Source organism: Nycticebus coucang, chromosome 5 (genome assembly GCF_027406575.1).
Source record: "Nycticebus coucang isolate mNycCou1 chromosome 5, mNycCou1.pri, whole genome shotgun sequence".
Taxonomy (NCBI): Eukaryota; Metazoa; Chordata; class Mammalia; order Primates; family Lorisidae; genus Nycticebus; species Nycticebus coucang.
Window position 1 is genome coordinate 120439338 of NC_069784.1, and position 22422 is coordinate 120461759.

Here is a 22422-nt window from a genome sequence, read left to right on the forward strand (position 1 = left end):
CAGCCACATACACCTGAGCTGGCGGGTTCAAATCCAGCCCAGGCCAGCCAAAAACAATGACGGCTGCAACCAAAAACCAGCCGGGCACTGTGGCAGGGGCCTGTAGTCCCAGCTACTTGGGAGGTGGAGGCAGGAGAATCGCTTGAGCCCAGGAGTTAGAGGGTGCTGTGAGCTATGATGTCACAGCACTCTACCCAGGACAAAAAGCTTGAGGCTCTGTCTAAAAATAAATAAATAAATAAATAGTAAAAAAATAAACCTAATAAATGCCAAAATGCCATTATTTCTATGCTGTTGCATAAATTTTAACCAATAAAACTGAAACACTTTAATAGTATGTTAAAATTTAATTATAAAGAATACCGAACACACACACACACAAAGAATACTGAACAGTAAGTAGATGATGGCATAATATTTAAAGTTTTATGCATTTCATGATTGCCGGGGATTATTCTACATGGATACTGATAGTCTATTTGTGAGAAAAAAAAATGAAGTTATTCTTTAGCCACACAATTTTATGCAAATTTGAAGGGATAGAAAGTTAGCCACTATATGAACATTACCAATATCACCGCAAAGTTTCAACATCCCTTTTATCCATATAAGTGAAAATTAAAAGTTAGTATTAGTATTAAGACATGTAGAAGATTTCCTTTTCAACATCTATAGGTGTTGATTTCCTTTTCAGAACAATTGTTACAATGGATCAGTTTAAACGGGGGTAAATGTACAAGAAATTTAGTCAGCTACTTCTTTTAGGTTAGTTTTGCTCTAGAAGAAGTTGTCTTCTTTGATGGGTATCATACAAGGTATTCACTTTGATAAAATTTTAGTATGATAAGTTAGTTTTCTTGGCCCTCTTTTATATAGTAAGTGGGAAGCATCTAACTCCTACTTCCCTGAGGTTCTGACTGAACACAGGGCATCAGTGCTCTGTCCTTCGAGTTATAATATAGAAACGGAGAATAATTCTTCGGTGCTATAGGATCATTTTCGATCACGTGGTACGCACACGCTTATAGTACTTGTAGTATCTTGAATAAACTATCTGGTGAAATAAACTGATTATGGACAGCGGTACTCCAAAATAATGATTCCTAAGACTGCGTTTGTAAAATACTTCAAAGTTACAAAGCGCTTTCATGCATTCATTCATTAATATTTTTATTTCATATTTTACATACATTAAATAACATATATGATTTACATTATTTAATGATCAAAAGGTAACCCTGACAAGGTAGGTAATGTTGTTATCATTTTACATTTGAAGAAATGCACACTCAGGGATGTCAACTGTCTCACTCAACTTCACATGGCGAGAGATGAAAATGGGGGTGAGGCCTCATGTATCTGCTGCATTTGATTTCCAGATGAAATTAGCAGTAGAAGGAGCTGCTGTTTGTTTCTTCTTAGGAAATTGATCAGGGCTTCTCTCCATGAGGTGAGGAACAGGACATTTCCCCTTCGTACTCCTGGGTCTGATTGAAAACTAAACATAACCTACCACCACTAACAACAACACCTTATTAACTGAGGGGAGGGAAGGGAGGACTAAGCTTACCTTTATGAGATACTTATGAAGGAGATGCTCGATGGATGTGTAATGAATTGAGATTGTTACTCTGCTCCCAGAGGAAATCCTAGCCACTAACTTTATAAACACCAAGTCTTAAAGGTATTAGTCCTCAGACTGGCTTAGGGACTTCAAGGTTTGTTCAGAGTCCTTGGTATGTACGGAATTTGAGTAGCCACCCTGAGATTCTTAAACGTGATGGCATAGAATTTCCTCTCCATTTCTGAGTTGTCCTTGGAGGTTTTTTTTTTAATTTTTTAAACTTTAATTAATAATCACATTGGGGGGAGGATGGGCGGAGGGAGGGTAGGTGGGATTACACCTGCAGTGCATCTTACAAGGGTACATGTGAAACTTAGTAAATGTAGAATATAAATGTCTTAACACAATAACTAAGAAAATGCCAGGAAGGCTATGTTAACCAGTGTTATGAAAATGTGTCAAACTGTTTATAAAACCAGTGTATGGTTCCCCATGATTGCATTAATGTACACAGCTATGATTTAATAAAAAAAATTAATAATCACATTAAATTAATATGAGGGTACATACAACATTTAGGTTACAATGTCCTTGGAGTTTTTTAAACCTGATTTCACCTGGACAAAAATTTTGTTGGTGGAAAATTTACAAAGTACAGTGTAACCTGTATTTGCCCCATGTGGTCCTGCATTTCTGAAGGGTCCGCCTGGGAAAAAGATACCCCAGAGAAATCGTGTCGTTTACCTGGGAAATGGAATATATTTCACAGTAACAAGATCAGTTCTTTGGAATTCAGTAACCACAATATTCACTATAGAAAAAAAATCTGGATGGATATGTATCGGATTTTCACATTGGTTATTTTATAGAGTTTTTATATGTAGCTGTAGTTGATGGTGCAAAAATTTTACTTTTCATGTAAAACAATTCTGTATTATTTTATTTATTATTATAGGCTGAGTATCCCTTTTCCAGAATGCTTGGGATCAGAGGTATTTTGGATTGCTGATTTTTTCAGATTTTGGAATATTTGCTTACGTACAATGAGAGATCTTAGGGCTAGAACCTGGGTGTAAACATAAAATTTATTTATGTTTCATGTATGCCTTGTACACATAGACTGAAGGTAATTGTATACAATATACTAAATATTTTTGTGCATTAAATAAAGTCTGTGTATACTGAACCACCAGCAAGCAAAAGTGTTTCTCTCTCAGCCACCCATGTGGACAAGCTAAGGTTCAGCATCACCATCCTTACTGACCCTGAATATATACGCCACGAGGAACAATCATTTTCTTACACTTATTCACACAGAAGTACTTAACAGTAAAAAAATGGCATACTATTAATACAGTGAACAAATAGTGACTAAGTGGCCCTGTAGCATCCCCAGAATACCTGTGTCAGCTGTTAGCAATAGCAACAAACAGTGGCAGGCTTTCAGCCTCCCCTGCGGTGATGTATTTTGATTAAAAGATTCCCGTACACTGTATTTTTTTAAGGTGGGAAGAAACATCAGAAGCAGTTGAACGACCATAAAGTAGGTCCTGAGGGCTGGGGAGGCCTTGTGCTGGACGGCTTTTTTTTTTTTTTTTTTTGTAGAGACAGAGTTTCACTTTATGGCCCTCGGTAGAGTGCCGTGGTGTCGCACAGCTCACAGCAACCTCCAACTCCTGGGCTTAGGCGATTCTCCTGCCTCAGCCTCCCGAGTAGCTGGGACTACTGCTGGACGGCTTTTTAACATGTTCCCTCCCAAGTCGTTCTGCCTTGGTAACGGTGGGTTTTGTCTTGGTCATCCCTACTTGGTTTTATAAACTGACATGGCTCTTGTTCTGCGGTGAACACACAGCTGCTCCAGTCCTTTCAGTAAGCCCATCAAGCCTTTGCTGTCGTGTTGCCTACTTTTTCTGCAGTTTTAAAAAGTCATCTTCATTGTCCCTGTTATCATGAACACCGTATTTCAGAACCGTTTTGGCTGTTTCACCATCAGTCAGTGAAGGAACACTGGAGCCTCATTATCAATGTGGAAAATGTCTTCAATATCCACTTCTTCCAGCTTACTCCGGACTCCGAAGGTATATGTCGTGCATATATGTGAGGAGGCCGGACATCCTTTTTCTCTCACTTGACATATGGAATCCTTCAAAGTAATCACCTTGTTCCTCATCATCCCTGACGGCATTTGCAGAGGTCGTGCCGGGCTGCCACACGGTGTCTGCAGGCTCTAGGGCAGTGGCGTCTAGGGCTTCCTTCACACTGAACTTCTGAAAACCTTCCACACCTGTGCCTCTGTTCACTGCTGCTAGCATGCTGTTCAAGGAAGTGTTTATATATTTACTCCTGATTAATCTCAGGATACCCTGCTCACATGGATGAATGAATGAAGTCACACTGGGAAGGGAGGAGTGGAGGATCCATGACATCAACATTATTTTTGATGAGAATTTCAGCTGGAAGATGAACAGATGTGAAGAAATAACAATTTCTTGCCGTCATCATGCTAGTCCAGCTTCCTAGCAGTGGATGGGAAGCACTGGTACAAAGTGCTTGTGAAACCGATCAGAAAAGAAGTCCCCAGTGATCTGTGCCTTTTGCATAAGGATGGGCCAGAAAGAAATTCTTCCCTTGAAAACAGTGAGGAAGCCAGCTTTTGCCTATCATAGCAAGTTTATACTTTACCTTGACTTCTGCATTAGCACATCCCAGTGCAGTTATTCTGTCCTTGTCATCCTTAATTCCTAAAGGGGCTGTCTCATCAGCCGTTGGCAGTGTCTTTCTGGGGAAAAAGTGCCAATGCAGTGATGTTCCATCAGCATTATAGACTTGTTCTTCTTTCAGACTTTCATCAGCATTGACCTTGGCAAACTCATCAATGAATGTCTCTCCTGCCTTGTGATCAGCAGATGCTTTATCATCACAAATCTTTAAAAATTTAATGCTGTGTCTTTTCTTAAATTTCTGCAACTAGCCTGTAGGCTATTTGGCTTTCTTCCATTTTTTCAGTGCTCACCAGTGCACTACGGAGGGGCGTGTGTGCACTCTAGTGCTTGATGGTTCTGTTCTTCCAATACATGATGGAGAAGTTCATTGCGAGCTTTATGCAGTGTTTTTCCTCTTTGTTAAAAAACTAACTTCTGTTGATCTTATCACTGTTAACTTGTAGAGGTATCTGCAGGCCTTTGTGACATTTTCAGTAATATCTTTACACTACAAAGAACAAACCACAACACCCAAATCTACAGTGAGTGCTTCACATAGTTCTTGGCCCCACGTGGGGAACCTGTTGTTTGTGTCCAGTGCACATGCATGATTTTATTACCTTTTGCAGGTGTGCTTAGACGGAGAAATCAGGAAGATGTGCAGAAAAGATACCTGGCAGCTGAAAAGGGCTGGGAGGGTCTTTTTTTTCCCTTACGGGCACTGAATAAAGTGCCTGCATTTTGACTGCAACCCACCACATGAGGGTAGGTGTGGAATTTCCTACTTGTGACGTGTTGATGCTCAAAAAGTTTTGGATTTTGGAAAAGTTCAGATTTCAGATTTGGGGGTTAGTAATGCTCAACCTTTATTATTTTATTTTATTTTTTTATAAAGAGCATTATGAGTTGCTTTCATAATCAGAAATACAAAGATTTTATAATACAATAATTGGAAGAAAGAATTTTAAACATCAAATAATAAGCAACCCATGGTGTTAGAGTTCACTTATGGTCATAGATGAGACGAGAAATAAACTGTCAGTGGTGTATTAGCAAATGCTCTGTACAGAGTGTTTGCGCTCTGCCAGGTGTTGGTCTCGGAGCTTTACTGGGCTTATCTCGAGTCAGCCATCCTGTGAGGTAGTTAACACGTAGGGAAGACCAGGTAGAGAAGGCGGCTCACAAAGACACGTGATATATTGGAGGCTTGAAAAGCACTCATCTGTTAGGAATGGGCCTCTCTGACTGCTGAGAATCCCCAAACCAGAGAGAAATCCCAGGCAAGGTCTGGGAGTGGCTGAGGTGGGATCTGAAGAGGCCTCCACATGTCTGCCCAGGCTGAACACTTGGCCACTCTGCTGTATTTGCCTGAGTAGATGCAGAACTCTAAGCAGATCCTATAGCTCTGAAAGGAAGTATCCTGATTACCTTTAACATGACTGTGGGTTAGGAAGGCCATAATTGATTTCTGATGTTCCTTAGAAACCTAGTCCTTGCTCACTAGTTTTGGTTCTTTTTAGTGTGGGGGAAAGAAACTTCTCTGGTCCAATCTTTGATGACAGAGGAAGGTTTGGGCTGTGGCCGTAGGGTTGTGTTGGTTGAGAAGTCATACTGAGCCCACCCACTATTTATTTTGGTGATCTGAAAGGTAGCCTTGTGATACACTTAAAACTACCCACCCCCATTTGAAAACTGGCTCTTCGAGTTCTCAAAACCTCTTGTCAGACTGAATTTCAGCCAAGGTTTAAACTGTGGACTCTCGCTGTGCTCTCCTGGGCCCGCTGCTCCAGGCCTCCTGGTTAACACACTGCATTGACCAACAACTTGCGCAGAGCCTCTGTGCAGAGTCTACTTGTATGTGAGATAATCTTTTTTTAGCTTCTTTTTTCTTTTTAACTGATTATGACCACAATCCTCAAAAGAAAAAGAAAGACTGTCTTCAGACACACTCAAAAAACATGCTTTCCTGTGTGCGTTTTGTATTGATTTTTGCATATCAGTAGAATATCATAAATGTACACTGAATTAAAATCAATTTAGTATAATTTAGGCCACAGTCCATCAAGTAGATGAAACACATCATCAGGGTAATTATTTGGTACATATTGCTTATGTCTGTATTTTTTAAATCCTAGCAATAAACTTTTGTTTGTAAAGGCATGTGAATTTACTTTCCTGAAATTATGATTCATGTCAGTCTTCTAGGTTTTCTTTAAAGAAGAGTGGACCTTAAGGGACACAGAGAAACCCAAAGAGGAGTGTGTCAGGTAGCTCTGTCAGTAAAACAAACCTTTGCCCAGTAACAATTTGTTTCTCTCAGCTGCAAGTATCTAATAAGCTAATCCATGCCAACCCTCTGCAATAGTCACGTGGCAGATAGTGAACCCTGGTGGGTCATCCCCCGTACTCAGCTGGGCTAGGTCTTGCAGTTACAGTGGAGGGTCAGCTGGGAGCTTTTCTTCCTCTCCATGTGGTCTTCATCCTCCAGGCGGCTAGCTGAGCTTCTTCACCTGACAGTTTCAGTGTTCCCTGAGAGGGTAAGCCCTAAGGCAGTGGTTCTCAACCTTCCTAATGCCACAGCCCTTTAATACAGTTGAGAACCTCTGCAAGGTATCAGGGCCGTTCAAGTCTCTTTTTGCTTCACATTTTCTGCAGTGTTCTTCGTCAAAGGAAATCTCTTGGCTAAATCCAGATTCAAAGAACAGAGAAATCAAGCTGGGCATGGTGGCTCATGCTGTAATCCTAGCACTTTGGAAGGTTGAGGTGCGTGAATCACTTGAGTTCAGGAGTTCAAGGCCAGCCTGAGCAAGAGCGAGACCCCCGTCTCTACTAAAAATAGAAAAACTAGCTGAGGTATTGTGGTGGGCACCCATAGTCCCAGCTACTTGGGACGCTGAGGCAAAAGGATTGCTTGAGCCCAAGAGTTTGAGGTTGTTGTGAGCTGTGATGCCATCGCACTATACCGAGGGTGACAGAGTGAGACTTCTGTCTCAAAAAACAAAAACAAACAAAAAACCAGAGAAATCGACACTACTTCTTGATGAGAAGTACTGTTAAGAATTTGTTGCCATTTATTGTAATCAAGTATAGTCCATCTCTGAAATCATTCTCATTTCTCTTGCAAGGAAAATGACTCCCACCCGCATCCAGGGATTCCTTGATGACTCATCTGATGATGGCATTAGCCTCTAAGTCCAGAGACTTATCCCCGATCTGTATCAGATCTGGGTACGGATCAAACTCCTCAGATCCAGCTTCTCAGACGCTGATCCTCCGGATCCTGAGACAATGAACCAACAAAAGACAGGCTGCCGCCCCCTGCACATCTAACATGGTGATGAGACAGGAAAAGGATGACAAAAGCAGACACTCCATTTAAAGGAAAAAAAAAAAAAAGAGCCACAAATAGGATAAAATAACAATCTCACTGGCAGAAAATTCTGATTGAAGGAACTGAAAAGTGAAAGTGTATGTGTTGGAGGCCTCAAATGAGCAGAGTGATTAAAAAGGAGAGCCTGCTGTTTCACACTGGGCTCCCCAGCATGCTTTGAATAACCCCTCCTGCTGTTCGCTGTAGAGGAAAGAGAAAACAAGAGACACTAGAGACATTTTAAATTATTTCTTTTAGCCTCAGACATTTATAATCTATCTCAATGAACACTCTTCAGACTCTCAAATTGTGCTTTGAATGAGCCCGAAGAAAATATCAAATGTGTTCTTGCTCAATTCACTTTAAGACCCACCACACATTTATTGTTGTTTTAAAGTAACTTTAGAGCAAGAAGAAAACAAGAACTTTGGGGAACTCTTTATATTAGCTTAAAAATTTTGGAAGTTGAAAGAATAATTTTCCCTCTTAAATGTGTCCTTTTAAAAATCAAAACATAGAGCACTGGGTTTACTCAATGGAGTGATGTTATTAAGTGTGGATCTGAATCAGCCATTGGCAAGGGTGCACTTTTGTCCTTCAAGGGTTGCGTTACAGTGGTGTGTTGCCCCTGTGCCTATGGAATGTTCTGGTCCCTGACTGATGACTGTGGCAGTGGGGAGGGCTGGATGAGAGGGGCTGGACAAGGTGTACAAAAGTGATGCCATGGGATTGTCAGGTTGTGGTCTCCTCAAGGATGAGAGGGGTTGGATCCGTCCCTGCTCAGTTCACCAGGTTATATGCCCTTGGGTTGGGCAGCAGTCACCCAGAGGAAGGGGCCTTTTTCTAGTTTCCACAAAGATGTTATATAAGCTGTATACAAAGGGTCATCAAGGACCAGTCGTGGACTTTCTGATTTGTAACCATCATTTTCTTTTGACAGCAATTTAAAAATTGGCATAAAATCAGGACACAGGAGATATACAGAGGGTGCCAAAAAACGTATACACATGGAAAAAACTGTACCAAAATTGTAATACTTTGGTCACATTTGACTTCTGCAATTACAAGAGATACAAGATACAAGGTAACAAATGTTATCAGTATATGTTGAGTATTACAATTGTCATACAATTTTTTTCCTTTCTTAAAATGTGCATATATTCCTTTGGCACCCTTTGTGTATTATAGGATCTGAGAATCAGAACGTGGGTGCTGACCAGAAGTCCTCATTTGGAGTGCGTAATCTTGAGGGCAAGATCTTTTTTGCTTCACAAATAGCTGCACAGCATATACAAAGTGGGCAGGTGTCCACACATGCACTTTATTTCCTATCGAAACAAGAATGCTAAATATTTTGAACTCACATTAAAACAGAATAAAGTCTAAGGCACTTCTTCATTGTGGATACAGACAGAGAGGTCCCTGCGTGTGTTTGCATTTGTTCCCCTCCAGGGATCTCCAAGGCGACCTCCACAGTAAACCTCACATGCAGCTTTGTGCCTTGTTTCCCACGTTGGAAGTTTCTCACAGTTTTTGTAAAAAAACAAAAAAACAAAAAACATACTTCTGTGAAACAGGAAAAATTTTGTTTCTTGTTATGAAGCGAAATTGGCTTACTGTATGTATTATTGTGTAACGAATTACCGCAGACTGGAACAACAGAAATTTCTTCCTCACAGTCCTGGAGGCCCCATGTGTGGGCTTCTTCTGAGGCTCTTCCCTGGGCCTCCTCATGGTCTTTCCTCTGTGCACGCATGTGTCCGTGTTCAAATGTCCTCTTCTTATAAAGATGCTAATTGTATTGGATTAAGACCCACCCTAAAGACTTCATTTTAACTTAATTATCTCTTTAAAGACCTTAACTCCAAACACTGTTACATTCTGAGGTACTGGGGGTTGGGGCTTCCACATATGAATTGGGAAGCCTAACAACTGGGGGGCACGTAATTCAGCCCATAATAACATCTAAACACTTTTTTCCTTGTCCCTTTCACAGCAGGCACAAAGCCTCTCTTTTATGCTCAGAGAAATGATTGTGTGTTATGTTCATAAACGGTTCTTCCCTTAGAGGCAAGTTGCAGCAATGGCTTTCCCGGCTGGGCTTTGTGGCATCTGTCATTTTGGCTGTTTATGTAGCTGTCATCCCCATTTGTTAACCTTCTGACACAGGTAGGAGCTGGCTTTCTGAATCATTCCTTCCTGTTATGACAGAAAATTTTAAGATTTTTTTATGCCAGACATAGTAAGCTCTTTACATCAGGATCTAGGTCCCCAGGGCCAGCATATTTAACTAATAGAATATTAAGTCCTCCTTCATCGTTCACCCTGAACATTGTTAGAATTTATTCATGTACATGACGGTGCCTCATAATAGTAAAGCTCAATGTTCAGTTTTGTTCAATTCCCCTTTGGTCAGTGTCTGCAACAATCATTTAATATGATTTTCCATTCTAAAAGGAATAAACTATTGCAAACATTCTTGGTTGCTCTACATTTTGAGCTTCATAGATGGTTTTTATGCCACACACTGACTGAGAGTGAGTTCTCAGTTGACCTTGATTTCTTATCTAGCTTCCATTCCCAAAAGCCAGAAGGCACTGCTTCTGAAAACCACCAGCTTTCCCCAGGGGAGAGAGTCTGGTAGCCATGCTTTCTTTCCTCTTTGTTCATTGTTTTCTCAAGACTGCCCCCAACCTGAGAACTATTGTTAAGTTCTCCAGATGCATGCTACTTATGAATAAGAAAGCTGCCATGATAGGTAGCTATAAAATAGATCACAAACTAGGGTGTGCATTAGAATCACCTGGAGATCATCCTGGACCCACTGGATCAGAGACCACAGGGACAGGTGTCTGTAATGTTCACAGCTCTCCAGGTGATTCTGTTGCCTCCTAAAATCTGAGAGCTGCTGGAACAACCATCATCTCTTTGCTCTTTTGTTTTCTCTTACATAAAATTTTATTGCTCGGGGGGAAAAAAGTCTTAAGCAATTCCTCCTTCCTTTCCTGTTGGATCTAGTTTTCAGAACAGGTTATACGCATGCTTGAAAAGAAAATCAGAAAGCAGAAGAAGATTTCTGGTAATTGTGAATTTTTTTTTTTTTTAATTCTTCACCTCCATGTGAATCAAAGCCAGATTGATTTTAGCAACTTTATGACCACAATTCACCAGAGTTTATTACTTTATCCTTTCCTGCAGTGAGAATTGTTTAATTTTTCTTTCTCATTTGCCAGAGTTCACTTTTTAGGATTGTATAATACAGAATCCAGCTACTGGACACTGAGGTATTTTGATGTTCTTCTTGTACCCACGTCTGTATTTTAGTATAACATTGGCAAGGTATGTATTTTTAACTTTTTTTAGAGACATTCTTAGAAATAGCAGCCTCTTCGTTGACTTTCTGTTGTAGTTTTCCTAATGCTTGCTCGTGGGCAACAAGGAGACCTTTTATGTCAATGGGGGTGAGTTACCCGGGGCTGGGCTGAGCCAGGAAAGGTGGGCAGGAAGGGGAAGTGAAGGCCTTGTCTGTACCTCCTCAGGGAGTCTGTACATCCCCTGCACACTTCCTTCCTCTCTTCTTATCTCTTCCTCTTATGTTATGGACTTGGGCCTTCAAGGGAGCTCCAGGGGCGTCCAACCTGCAGCCCGTGGACTGCATGCAGATTATTTGAGGACTGTTTTGCTTATCTGTAGTGTCAGACATTGTGAAAAAGTACAGCCAGGCCTTTTATTTTTCCTCATTTAGTTTTTGTTAGTGTTTGTGTATTTAATGTGTGGCCCAAGACTACTCTTATTCTTCCAATGGGCAGCAAAAAAGGAAAAAGGTTGGACATTCCTGGTAGGTCTTGACCTGATTTAGAACATATGACTTTATGTGTATTAGGTCTTGAGAAAGAATGATTTCTCTGAATATCTTCCAAGACCTTTTTCTGTATGGTTGAATTTTGCTTTGCTCATCATATTGTAAATGAGATGATTTCCCCAAATAGCTTGTTCATGGCTTTGGGAGAACAAACGGGGCATAGGACTTGCCTAGGACTAGTGGGGTAGTGAAATGATCCCTAACATCCTGGGGTGTGGCACTACCCATTATCTTTCATTGAAGTGTCTTGTAAGACTTGGCCCTAGATGCAAGGAAGGAATCTAAGATCTATTCTTGCTTGTTCATTGGAATATATCCATTCTATCCAGTGTGCCTATCACATAGTAGAATATATCAGGTTTTAACGTAAGCAGATGGATACAGCTCAACTCCGAGCTAGCCGGCTAACGTACTTTCCCCGGGTAACATAAGGTGTCAACCCTGTGGTACTACTGACACTTTAAAGAAGGAGCTAATTGGCAGCACCTGTGGGCTCAGTGGGCAGGGTGCCGTCCCCATATACCAAGGGTCCCAGGTTCAAACCCAGCCCTGGCCAAACTGCAACAAAAAAATGGCCGGGCATTGTGGTAGGTGCCTGTAGTCCCAGCTACTCGGGAGGCTGAGGCAGGGGAATCGCCTGAGCCCAGGAGTTGGAGGTTGCTGTGAGCAGTGTGACGCCACGGCACTCTACCGTGGGCAATAAAGTGAAACTCTGTCTCTACAAAAAAAAAAAAAAAGAAGGAGCTAACAGCATTTATAATTTTGTTAATTTGTACTTCCTTATTTAATAGTGGAGTTTTTATGACTACCATTTCACACCTTTGCTAAAGATTATTTAGTGTAATGGTTAAGTGGTGGTGTTCTGGAGCCTGAGTATTCACTTCCTGGTGACCTTGGTTAAATTCCTTTATCTCCCTGGCTCATGCCAGCTCTGGTAATGGCAGTACCTACTTCATAGAGTCTGCAGGAAGACTGAAGAGAGTATTGCATGAAAGGTGCCTAGAAAGTATTAGACATACAGAGTACAGTTTTGGTCTAAGTCATTTATATTTCTTCTTCTTTTTTTTTATTGTTGGGGATTCATTGAGGGTACAATAAGCCAGGTTACACTGATTGCAATTGTTAGGTAAAGTCCCTCTTGCAATCATGTCTTGCCCCCATAGAATGTGATGAACAGCCTTTTCATTGTGTTTGAGTGAATGGATTTTTGGTAATATTAATTTATTTATTATTTCTTAATACTATGGGGAGACAAACATTTTGGTTGTGTGCGTTACTTTCGTAGTTTGAATCAAGGTTATAATTCTGTCCACCTCCCAGACGGTGTGCATTGTACACGGTAAGTGGGAATTTACCCTTTCTCTCATCTCCCACCTGCTTGATCTCACTGAGTTTTACTACCAGAAGTGCACCTGCATGTTGATCATTTAGTTCCAATTTAAAAATGAGCATATGTGGTGTTTGCTTTTGCATCCTTTAGATCAGCAGTGTTCAACCTGTGGGTCGCAACCCACAGGAACTGTATTAAAGGGCCGTGGCATTTGGAAGGTTGAGAACCACTGCTTTAGATACTTCACTTAGGAGGATGGCCTCCAGTTCTACCCAGGTTGTTACAAAAGTTGTTAATTCATAATTTTTTATGACCCCCTAATACTCCATGGTATATGTAGACCACCTTTTATTAATCCAATATGTATCGAAGGAAACTTGTGATTGTGACTTGTGTTGCTATTAACATTTGAATGCACATGTCTTTTCCTTTGGGTACATATCCAGTAGTGGGATTGCTGGATCAAATGGTAGATCTTTTAGTTCCTCGAGCTATCTCCATACTACTTTGCATAGAGCTTGTACTAGTTTGTAGTCCCAGTTCCTTTCTCTCCGCATCCATGCCAGCATCTACTGTTTTGGGACTTCTGGATAAAGCCTTTTCACTGGGGTTAGGTAGTGTTTTATATATGTACACACACACACACACATACAGTATCTTAACCCATTATCTGCCAATTTCACCTCAATTTGTGTTTCAAAATGGAGAAATATTTGAATATCAAGAAATTCAGGCCAGGGAAAGGCTTCAGTTTTGGTCCAGGCTGGGTCTTTTTTCTGCCTCTAAGTCATAGTGCTAAGACAGTGACCTGTCTCATTGTTGAAAAGGTCTAGTCTTGATTTTAGTAACCAGATAGTAGAAATAGCATTTTAAACAGGTTAACTTGTTGTGTTAAAAATCTTTAGCATTGAATAAAAACTCTAATTTATGCAAATAATGGTCATGGCAGATGAGAGATCATGAATAATTTTCCATTTATCCCTAGATCCAGCTTCTCAGAATTCCATTAGTGATGCTATAGAATTAATAACTTCAACTTGAGATCAAGATCCCTGATAGATCGTATAGCCATTAAGTGCTACTACCTCCCCCCTCTTTTCTGCAAACCTTATAGAAGAAAGAGAATCTTTTTTTTTTTTTTTTATTGTTGGGGATTCATTGAGGGTACAATAAGCCAGGTTACACTGATTGCATTTGTTAGGTAAAGTCCCTCAAGAAAGAATCTTTCCAGCCACATAGTTGCAAAATGGTCTCAATTTTGACATATACATACATGCTTCTAAAAATGAAACCTTTTCACTTCACTGGAAAAAATATGGATATAAGGAACACGATTTTGTCTTGCTTAGCAAGGAAATTATCACAACCACCCTTGTAAAAACACAGAAATTCTTCTTGAGCCTCCAATTTGTTTCAAAAATGAGTAATAGTGGGCAAATATTGCTGCTGCATGATGGATAAATGGGAATGTGTTATACTATTGCTACTAAGCTGTGTATCATTGAAATTTTTCATACAAAAAACTTTTTAAAAAGTGTTGTTAAGGATGTCTGCCAGTAGGGAATGATATTGGGGAGAGGACTAAGAAATATCGACTTTTAAAGTGTACACTCCTAATTAAATTTCCATTTATTTTGTTGTTTTACTTCAAGCATGTTTTAGTTTCATAAAAATTTTTAAGAGAAAAAACGTTAAGTCCTTGTTTATGTGGTAACTATTCTTTTAAGAGTTGTTAGCAGGTACAAGAGGGGACACTGAAATAGACAAAACAGGCAACATTCAGCGTTGGCCCCAAAGCCTTGTCAATTGTCCTTATTTAAAAACTCTTAGCTTACAAAAAAAAAAAAAATTAAAAGGGGCGGCGCCTGTGGCTCAAGGAGTAGGGCACCGGTCCCATATGCCGGAGGTGGTGGGTTCAAACCCAGCCCCAGCCAAAAAAAACAAAACAAAAACAAACAAAAAAAAAATTAAAAACTCTTAGCTTGCAAATCTTTTCTTCTTATTTTCCCCTTTTCTGTGTCTTGATTTGTGATGGCTGGAAAACGTAAAGCGAGGAAAAGAAATCGTTTTCCAATGCAATCTAAAATTTTAAATTGCTGTTTGAGTTCTGGGCACCTGTGATATTTGACCGCAGATACCTATCGGCCTTAAAAGACAGCTCCATTCATGCCTTTGGGTCATATTATTTCTTTTCTTGTAAGCACAATGCCATAGAACTTTTAGCTCCTTTAATGTACTTGCTACCTACACTCAGGAATAAGGAATTGGAAATGCTGAGAGTAGAATCTTTATTTTAAGCGTCGACTCCCTGCACACAAATATGTGACTCTCGCTAGACGAATTTAACCTCACTATCTCTACCTTGCAGGCAAAATGAAGGACCGGCTAGAAGAACTTCTGGAGTTGTCCAAGAGCTATGACCAGCAGTTTCCAGACGAGGACGATGACTTGGACTCGGTCCACCAGGACATCGTGTTCGAGACGGACCACATCCTGGAGTCCTTGTACCGCGACATCCAGGACATTCAGGATGAAAATCACCTGCTGATGGTGGACGTGAAGCGCCTAGGAAAGCAGAACACTCGCTTCCTCACTTCCATGCGGCGCCTCAGCAGCATCAAGCGCGACACCAACTCCATCGCCAAGGCCATCAAGGCCCGGGGCGAGGACATCCACCGCAGGCTGCGCGCCCTGCAGGAGCTGAGCCGGGCAGCCGAGGCCCAGCACTGCCCGCACTCGGCCGTGGCGCGCATCGCGCGTGCGCAGTACAACGCGCTCACCCTGACCTTCCAGCGCGCCATGCACGAGTACAACGAGGCCGAGATGAAGCAGCGCGACAACTGCAAGATCCGCATCCAGCGCCAGCTGGAGATCATGGGCAAGGACGTCTCGGGCGCCCAGATCGAGGACATGTTCGAGCAGGGCAAGTGGGACGTGTTCTCCGAGAACCTGCTGGCCGACGTGAAGGGCGCGCGGGCGGCGCTCAACGAGATCGAGAGCCGCCACCGCGAGCTGCTGCGACTGGAGAGCCGCATCCGCGACGTGCATGACCTCTTCCTGCAGATGGCGGTGCTGGTGGAGATGCAGGCCGACACCCTGAACGTCATCGAGCTCAACGTGCAGAAGACGGTCGACTACACCGGCCAGGCCAAGGCGCAGGTGCGCAAGGCCGTGCAGTACAAGAAGAAGAACCCCTGCCGGACCCTCTGCTGCTTCTGCTGCCCCTGCCTCAACTAGCCCGCAGCACACCCGGCAGCCTCTGCCCTGGCCGCCGCCCAGCCCGAGGGGACCGCAGGGCAGCGCCCTGGGAAAGCAGCCAAAGCCGGGCCTCTGCACGCCCAGCCCCGAGGGGACCGCCGGGCAGCGCCCCGGGAAAGCAGCCAAAGCCGGGCCTCTGCCCGTGGGGAGTCGCCTCAGCTCCTTAGGGAACGCCGTCTTTAGGGAAGGAAGAAACCGAAGGTTCAAGAATTCCAGCCCAGCTGGTGCTTGGAAAGATGGCCCAAGATGCTGATGGCTCTTCAGTAAAGACGGATTCCTACTGAAGTTACCCACATTACAACTAAAGTATGACACATTGCTCTCTTACCCTCCCCATGGGGGATAAATAGATAACTAACGTTCCTGACTGTAGGGTAAATGTCCAAGGCATGCCTCCTAATAAAGACTCAAGGAGGAAGTCAGTTTTTTAATAGCATGAACTCATTATGAAAGCTTCAACTTGTTTACCCTGTCCCGAAAGTTCCTGGGTTCTATTCCATTGTGAGTGAAATTGGCTTTGGAAAAAACTTTCCAAAAGACATCCTTCCTTTATGATTTTTCATATAGTTGATGCTATGTGATTCCCTCCCAATGTAGACCTTCCTGCTCACCTTCCCTACTTATCACACTGAACACTTCCTATTTCCTTATCTCTTTCACTTTTAACATCATCTACCAGATTATATTTTTGGATTATTTTTCCAAATATTTTTAAGCACTGAATATTGAACAAGCACTCCAATTGAAGTATATATCAGTCACATTTTATGTATTTTTTCACAGATAAAAATTATTTTAAATGTATATTTTTACTTATTACATATGCATATGTATGTAATTGTAAAATACTAATATTCACTAAGACGTGTAAATGATGACCAAATAGTTTAACTTTACTTTTTTTGTAAAGACGGTACTTAGCGTTGGTTTGCGTGTTTTGTGTTTTTCCCACTGTAGTCTACATCTCCATAGTCCAGTATGGGTCAAAACTTTATTTTGAACAACTCTGTGTTAGTTTTGGCAGTAAAGACAGGTTTTGAAGGCTGAAAACAAATACAGAACTAGAGATAATAAAATAACATGCTTAGAAATATTACCTTTGTTTTACTGTGATCATTCTTTTCATGCACTGAGATGGAGTAATTTAAGTAAAATAATTGTAATTTTCAAGTAAGATTAATAAATGTTACGTTATAAATACTGGTTTTATATTTTTGTGTCTTGATTATTTAAATCTCAGTTTGCTGTTTTATTATTGTTAGCATTTTCTTCCTCCTAGCTCCTTGAGGCCACTACACCTGCATGGAACTCTGAGTGACAGAGGGAAAAAAAATGAAAAATTCAAAGCAGTCACATGAAGATGTCTTGTTTTTTCTCCTGAGTTACAGTAGTTTAGCAAAGTCATTAAGCTTTAGAGATATGGTTTCATTTGCAAACTTTATAATGTACTTACCCACACTGACCATGTTTCCTGTCCTTCTGAGTCAACTCTTAACTCTTTCTACTCATGAATTAATACGTGAGAAAGTTTAGTTGGTTCATATTTTTCAGGTCCTTCAGGAGGTGGAATTTTAAAAGGAGTAGAAAGAAGAGTCTGTGAACTCTTCGTAGCTCATTACCTGACCCATGCATGACCAGGAAAATCTAGCCCTGTCCCTAACTTGAATTTCATGGTTAAATATGAGAATTGTGGAAACTGAGTCCCACCAGGCTCTTCACAGGCTTATCTCATTTGTTTCACCCAGTTATCTCCAGGGATATGTTTCACCGTTGACTTAATTCCTTTTTTCTGAGGGAAGGGAGCAGGGTCTTCACACAGCTCCATTGCTATGCTTTTCATTGTAGAGAAAAAATATTACAAATAGAGACCAATAGTTGGTTTCGACAAGAAAGAAAGCTTCCTAACTTTGACTTGTTTAAACCCATAAAGCATTTTCTTTTCTTAGGACCATCATAAAAGTAAGTGATTTTTTGCGGCTTTGTATATTTTTATATTACCTACATTTTACATTGAAGAGGCCGATAAGACTGCACTTGACTGTAAGAGACTAAGTGAAGTATTGTCTATGGAAAGGTGAGACTCTTTTTCCTGTTCTTTAGTAACCATCTGAGTGTGGCACAGTGGTTAAGAGTATAAATTCTAGACCACATTCCCTAGGTTTAAATCCTTTCTCTGCCACATACTACCTGTATGACTTAGCTAACTTCCTTATCCTCAGTTTTCTTATCTATAAAATGGGGATACCAGTATCTACCTCATACCTTGGCCACAATCAAATTACACATAGGTAGTGACAATTCCAGAAATGTCAATAGAATAGGTGCTTACCTATGATGCATTGGTATCTAGGCATTAATAAGAGTTAGAATGTATTTTTTTTTTATTATTGTTTCAGGTTAATTTGAGAGTACAAAGAATTAGGTTTGCATTTGTTTGCACTTGTTAGGTAGAGAGGAGTTAGAATTTTTTAAATACCAACTATTCAAAAATGTTTGAACTGTGGCATCACAGGAGTAATTTTATTGCCTTTCAAGATAACAACTTGGAAAGTGATCTTTTTGTGCCAAGGCCTTTCTTTATATTTCTTTAAATACAGTCCCAATTCTTTATAATTTAATGTCATATGCAAATGTTTTTCAGTGTCTACCTTAGAAATTTCTTATCTTGACAGGAAACTACAGAAGATTGTGTATAGCTTAAAATAGGATAATTATAGCCTTGGTTTTTCTATATGAATCCTACTAGTCTGTTTTTTACCATCAGACATATGTCTATTCCTTTCTTTGAAATATGCGAAGTATTTCCAACTGCAGCATGCAATTCATTAATTTGTAATCAAGATGATAGTTGGAAACATCCAGTTGTAATCAGAGTAACAGTTGACTTGTTTTGATAGTAGAATTGAAAATCATTGCAATTAATGAAATAGGCCTATTAGAAATGGAAAATGAATAGGAACCAGAATGTAACTTCATCATCATGTAAATGCTGTTTTTTATTACCAACACGTTATTAGGAATAGGCAAGACATCTCTATATGTGAGCATGTTTTGTTGTAAAGATTATATGTTTACTGATGAAAAAGTCAGTTTTCTGAACTGATGTTCTGAGTGAGACTGCAGAGGATGCTTTCAACACAGTGAGATCCTGCAAGTGAGAGACAAGTCCCTAACCCTACCATTTTGTAATTCTTGACATTTATTTTTAAAGTATGTTTTATACCCTATTTTAATTTTAAGCTTCCATAGCCATTTCTTGGACCTCTTCTATTTTTCCTAATTAATACCTCTACATTTTCATAGTCCACAACCAACTTTTTATTTATTTATTTATTATTTACTTATTTATTTTTGACACAGAGTTTTACTTTGTAGACTGGGTAGAGTCCCATGGCACCATAGCTCACAGCAACCTTAAACTCTTAGGCTTAAGTGATCCTCTGGCCTCAGCCTCTGAGTAGCTAGAACTACAGGCGCCCACTACGTGCCTGGCTAGTTTTATTGTTTTTAGTAGAGATGGGGTCTCACTCTTCCTCAAGCTGGTTGAAAACTCCTGAGCTCAAGCAATCTACCCCCGTCTCAACCTCCCAGAGTGCTAGGATTACAGGTGTGAACCGCCACACCTGGCCTACAACCCACTCTTTTAGTCTTCCCTCTGTATCTTAGCATCCCATAATAATTGATAGTAAAAATAAGAGAGCATGTAAAATTATACATATTAAAATATATATACAGCGAACTGCTACAAGTTGACCACCTGAGGGACTGTAACCCTACTGTACTGATAGGTAGAGAGTGTCTGGTCTATGAAAATTAGGCCAATTGAAGGAGGAGGTCAGTGTGGGGATCTGGTCAACTATGGAGGTTCTAATGTGTATGAGATAATGCTATGGAGCCCACCACCTCCCCTACCCCTCAGCGTTCCTCCTGTTCACTGTGTCTTACCACAGCAGCATCACCGAACAGCCACTTGCTGAGGTCAGACGATGGCTCTGTCTCCCTTACCTCAGCAGCTTCTGATTGGTCTCGGCCTCTCGTCTTGCTGTCTCCTGTCCAGTGTCTACTCTGTACTGCAGCAGAGTCACAGTGCCTTTTTGTTGTCACTCTGTTGTTATTGTTTTTAATTGTGGCTAAACATACGTGAAATGTATGTTCTTAACCGCTCTTAAGTACACGGCACTGTAGTATTAAGTACATTCTTTTTTTGTGTAACCAATCTCTGGCACTCTTTTCACCTTGCAAAACTGAATCCCTATTCTTAATAAATAATAACTCTTCAGTCCTCCAGCCCTGGTAGCCACCAACCTGCTTTCTGCCTCTGTGAGTGTGACTGCTCCGGGTACTTCACAGACATGGAATGGCACAGCATTTGTCTTTTTGTGTCTGGCCTATTTCACTTGGCATAATGTCACCCAGCTTCATTCATGTTGTAACATGTCAGACTTTCCTTGTAAAGCTGAATAATGTTCCGCTGGATGTATATACGTGTGCGCACACATCCCGCATTTGTTTATGGATTCGTCTGTTGATAGATACTACATTGCTCCCACCTTTTGGCTGCTGTGAATAGTGCCATTCATCTGCTTAAAACTGTGATGGCCACCCACTGCTGTTGGCATAAAATCCCATCTCCTCAGTGAGACCGCAGGATCCAGGCCCTGCTTGTTTTTACTCTCACCCCCACATGGCCTCTCCTTATTCAGCTTTGGGCATTCCTGCAGGCTGTTTCCCTGCCTGATTCCCTGCCCAGGACTTGGCCCTGTGTTAGTCTGGGTCCTCTGAGCAACAGTCTCCAGGAAGGGCTGAGGGGTGCAAATATTCTATTAGGAAAACTGCCCCAGAGAGAAAATGGGAGGGAGTCGGGTCAGGGTGAGAGCACTGTCAGACTGAGGCGAGGCTGACCCCAGTGAAGGTCAGTGAGGAGAAAGGTCCTATAGAAGCTCAGTCTGCATGAGAGGTATTTGGCATCTCCCAGGAATAATCCTTTCTGCACTCAGTCACTGGCTGGGGAAAAGGCTGTATGTCAGAGCCCAGAGCCCACCTGCTTGGTTCACGGTGGGAGCCGTGAGGTGCATCCTTACGAGCCGTGTCACTCTCATCTTCACCATGCGAGCTGTGTTTCTGCTACTAGACTGCTTTTTTTTTATTTTTGAGAACAACCAATAGCATCATATTTATATTTGATTCTTAGCACTTTGCATGCTGTTCTTTTATATATCTTCAGATATTTGTGTTCCATATGCAGAAATAGAGATATTCAGAACTTCTTTCTGTTAGGAATGACTTTCTGTGTATCTTTTTGAAGGTACATATTTTACAGCAGACAGCACAATATCCAGTCTCGCCTTCCAGAGGGGGAGAGTGCTGGTGGCTCTCAGAGGCCGGGATGGGAACAGTGTCCTGGGAGCAGGGGTGGGACTTGATGAAGGGAAGGGACACGAGATGGAGAAAAGGCCACCAGGGGAGAAGTAGATCCCCCGGAGAATGAATGGCCAGTCTGAAAGGGGCTGAGAGGAGAGGGGATGGAGGGCGCAGAACTGGAGCAAACTGAGACCAGGATTGGGTGCTGTGAGGCAGAGCCTGCAGGAAACCTCTTAGTAAAGGTACAGACTCAAGTTGGATGCAAAGAAATTGTGAAACTAAGTTTTATCTGGAAAAGAAGGTTTTTTCTTTTTACTTTTCCAAGCATATAAAATGAAGATTTTAAAAAATGGGAGGGCAAAAGGAGGGGGGCTGGTGTACTCTCACCTAAGGGGCACAATGTAAGGATACACCCTTACATTGCACAGCCTCTGGGTGAAGGGCTCAACTATAACTTGAACCTAACAAATGCAAACAATGTAACCTAATCATTTGTACCCTCGTTTTAATCTGAAATAAATTTTTTAAGAAAAGAAAAAAATTGGGGACAAAATGTGTTGGCCTGGGTTTCAGCTGGACATACCAACGTGGCATCTAGTGGGGTAATTTGCACAAAAGTACGTAGCTCCCTGCTCCTAGTCATACAAGTGGCTTTGACCTTCAGTCCTAAACTCCCCTCAGTCACTGAAGTTGCTATGTATGAGCAGCACCCGGCAGCACCTGTGGCTCAGGGTAGGGCACCTGGCCACATACACCGAGGCTGGCGGGTTTGAACCCAGCCCCAGCTAGCTAAAACAACAATGACAACAACAAAAAACAGCAGGGTGTTATGGCAGGTGCCTGTAGTCCCAGCTACTTGGGAGGCTGAAGCAGGCAGGAGACTCACTTGAGCCCAAGAGTTTGAGGTTGCTGTGAGCTGTGACGCCACAGCACTCTATCCAGGGTAACAGCTTGAGACTCTGTCTCAAAAAAAAA

The 22422-nt window shown here is 41.4% G+C and overlaps 1 protein-coding gene across 4 annotated transcripts in view; it reads left to right on the forward strand.

Annotated features, from left to right (window-relative positions):
- STX11 (syntaxin 11) overlaps window positions 1-16945 on the forward strand; it is a 44178-nt gene extending 27233 nt beyond the window's left edge. For all 4 annotated transcript variants that reach the window (XM_053592707.1, XM_053592708.1, XM_053592709.1 and 1 more), the window contains one exon: window positions 15197-16945. In XM_053592707.1, the coding sequence (XP_053448682.1) occupies window positions 15197-16065 (869 nt within the window). In that variant the 3' untranslated portion in view covers window positions 16066-16945. The remainder of the gene's footprint in view (window positions 1-15196) is intronic.
- The last annotated feature ends 5477 nt before the right edge of the window (window positions 16946-22422 follow it).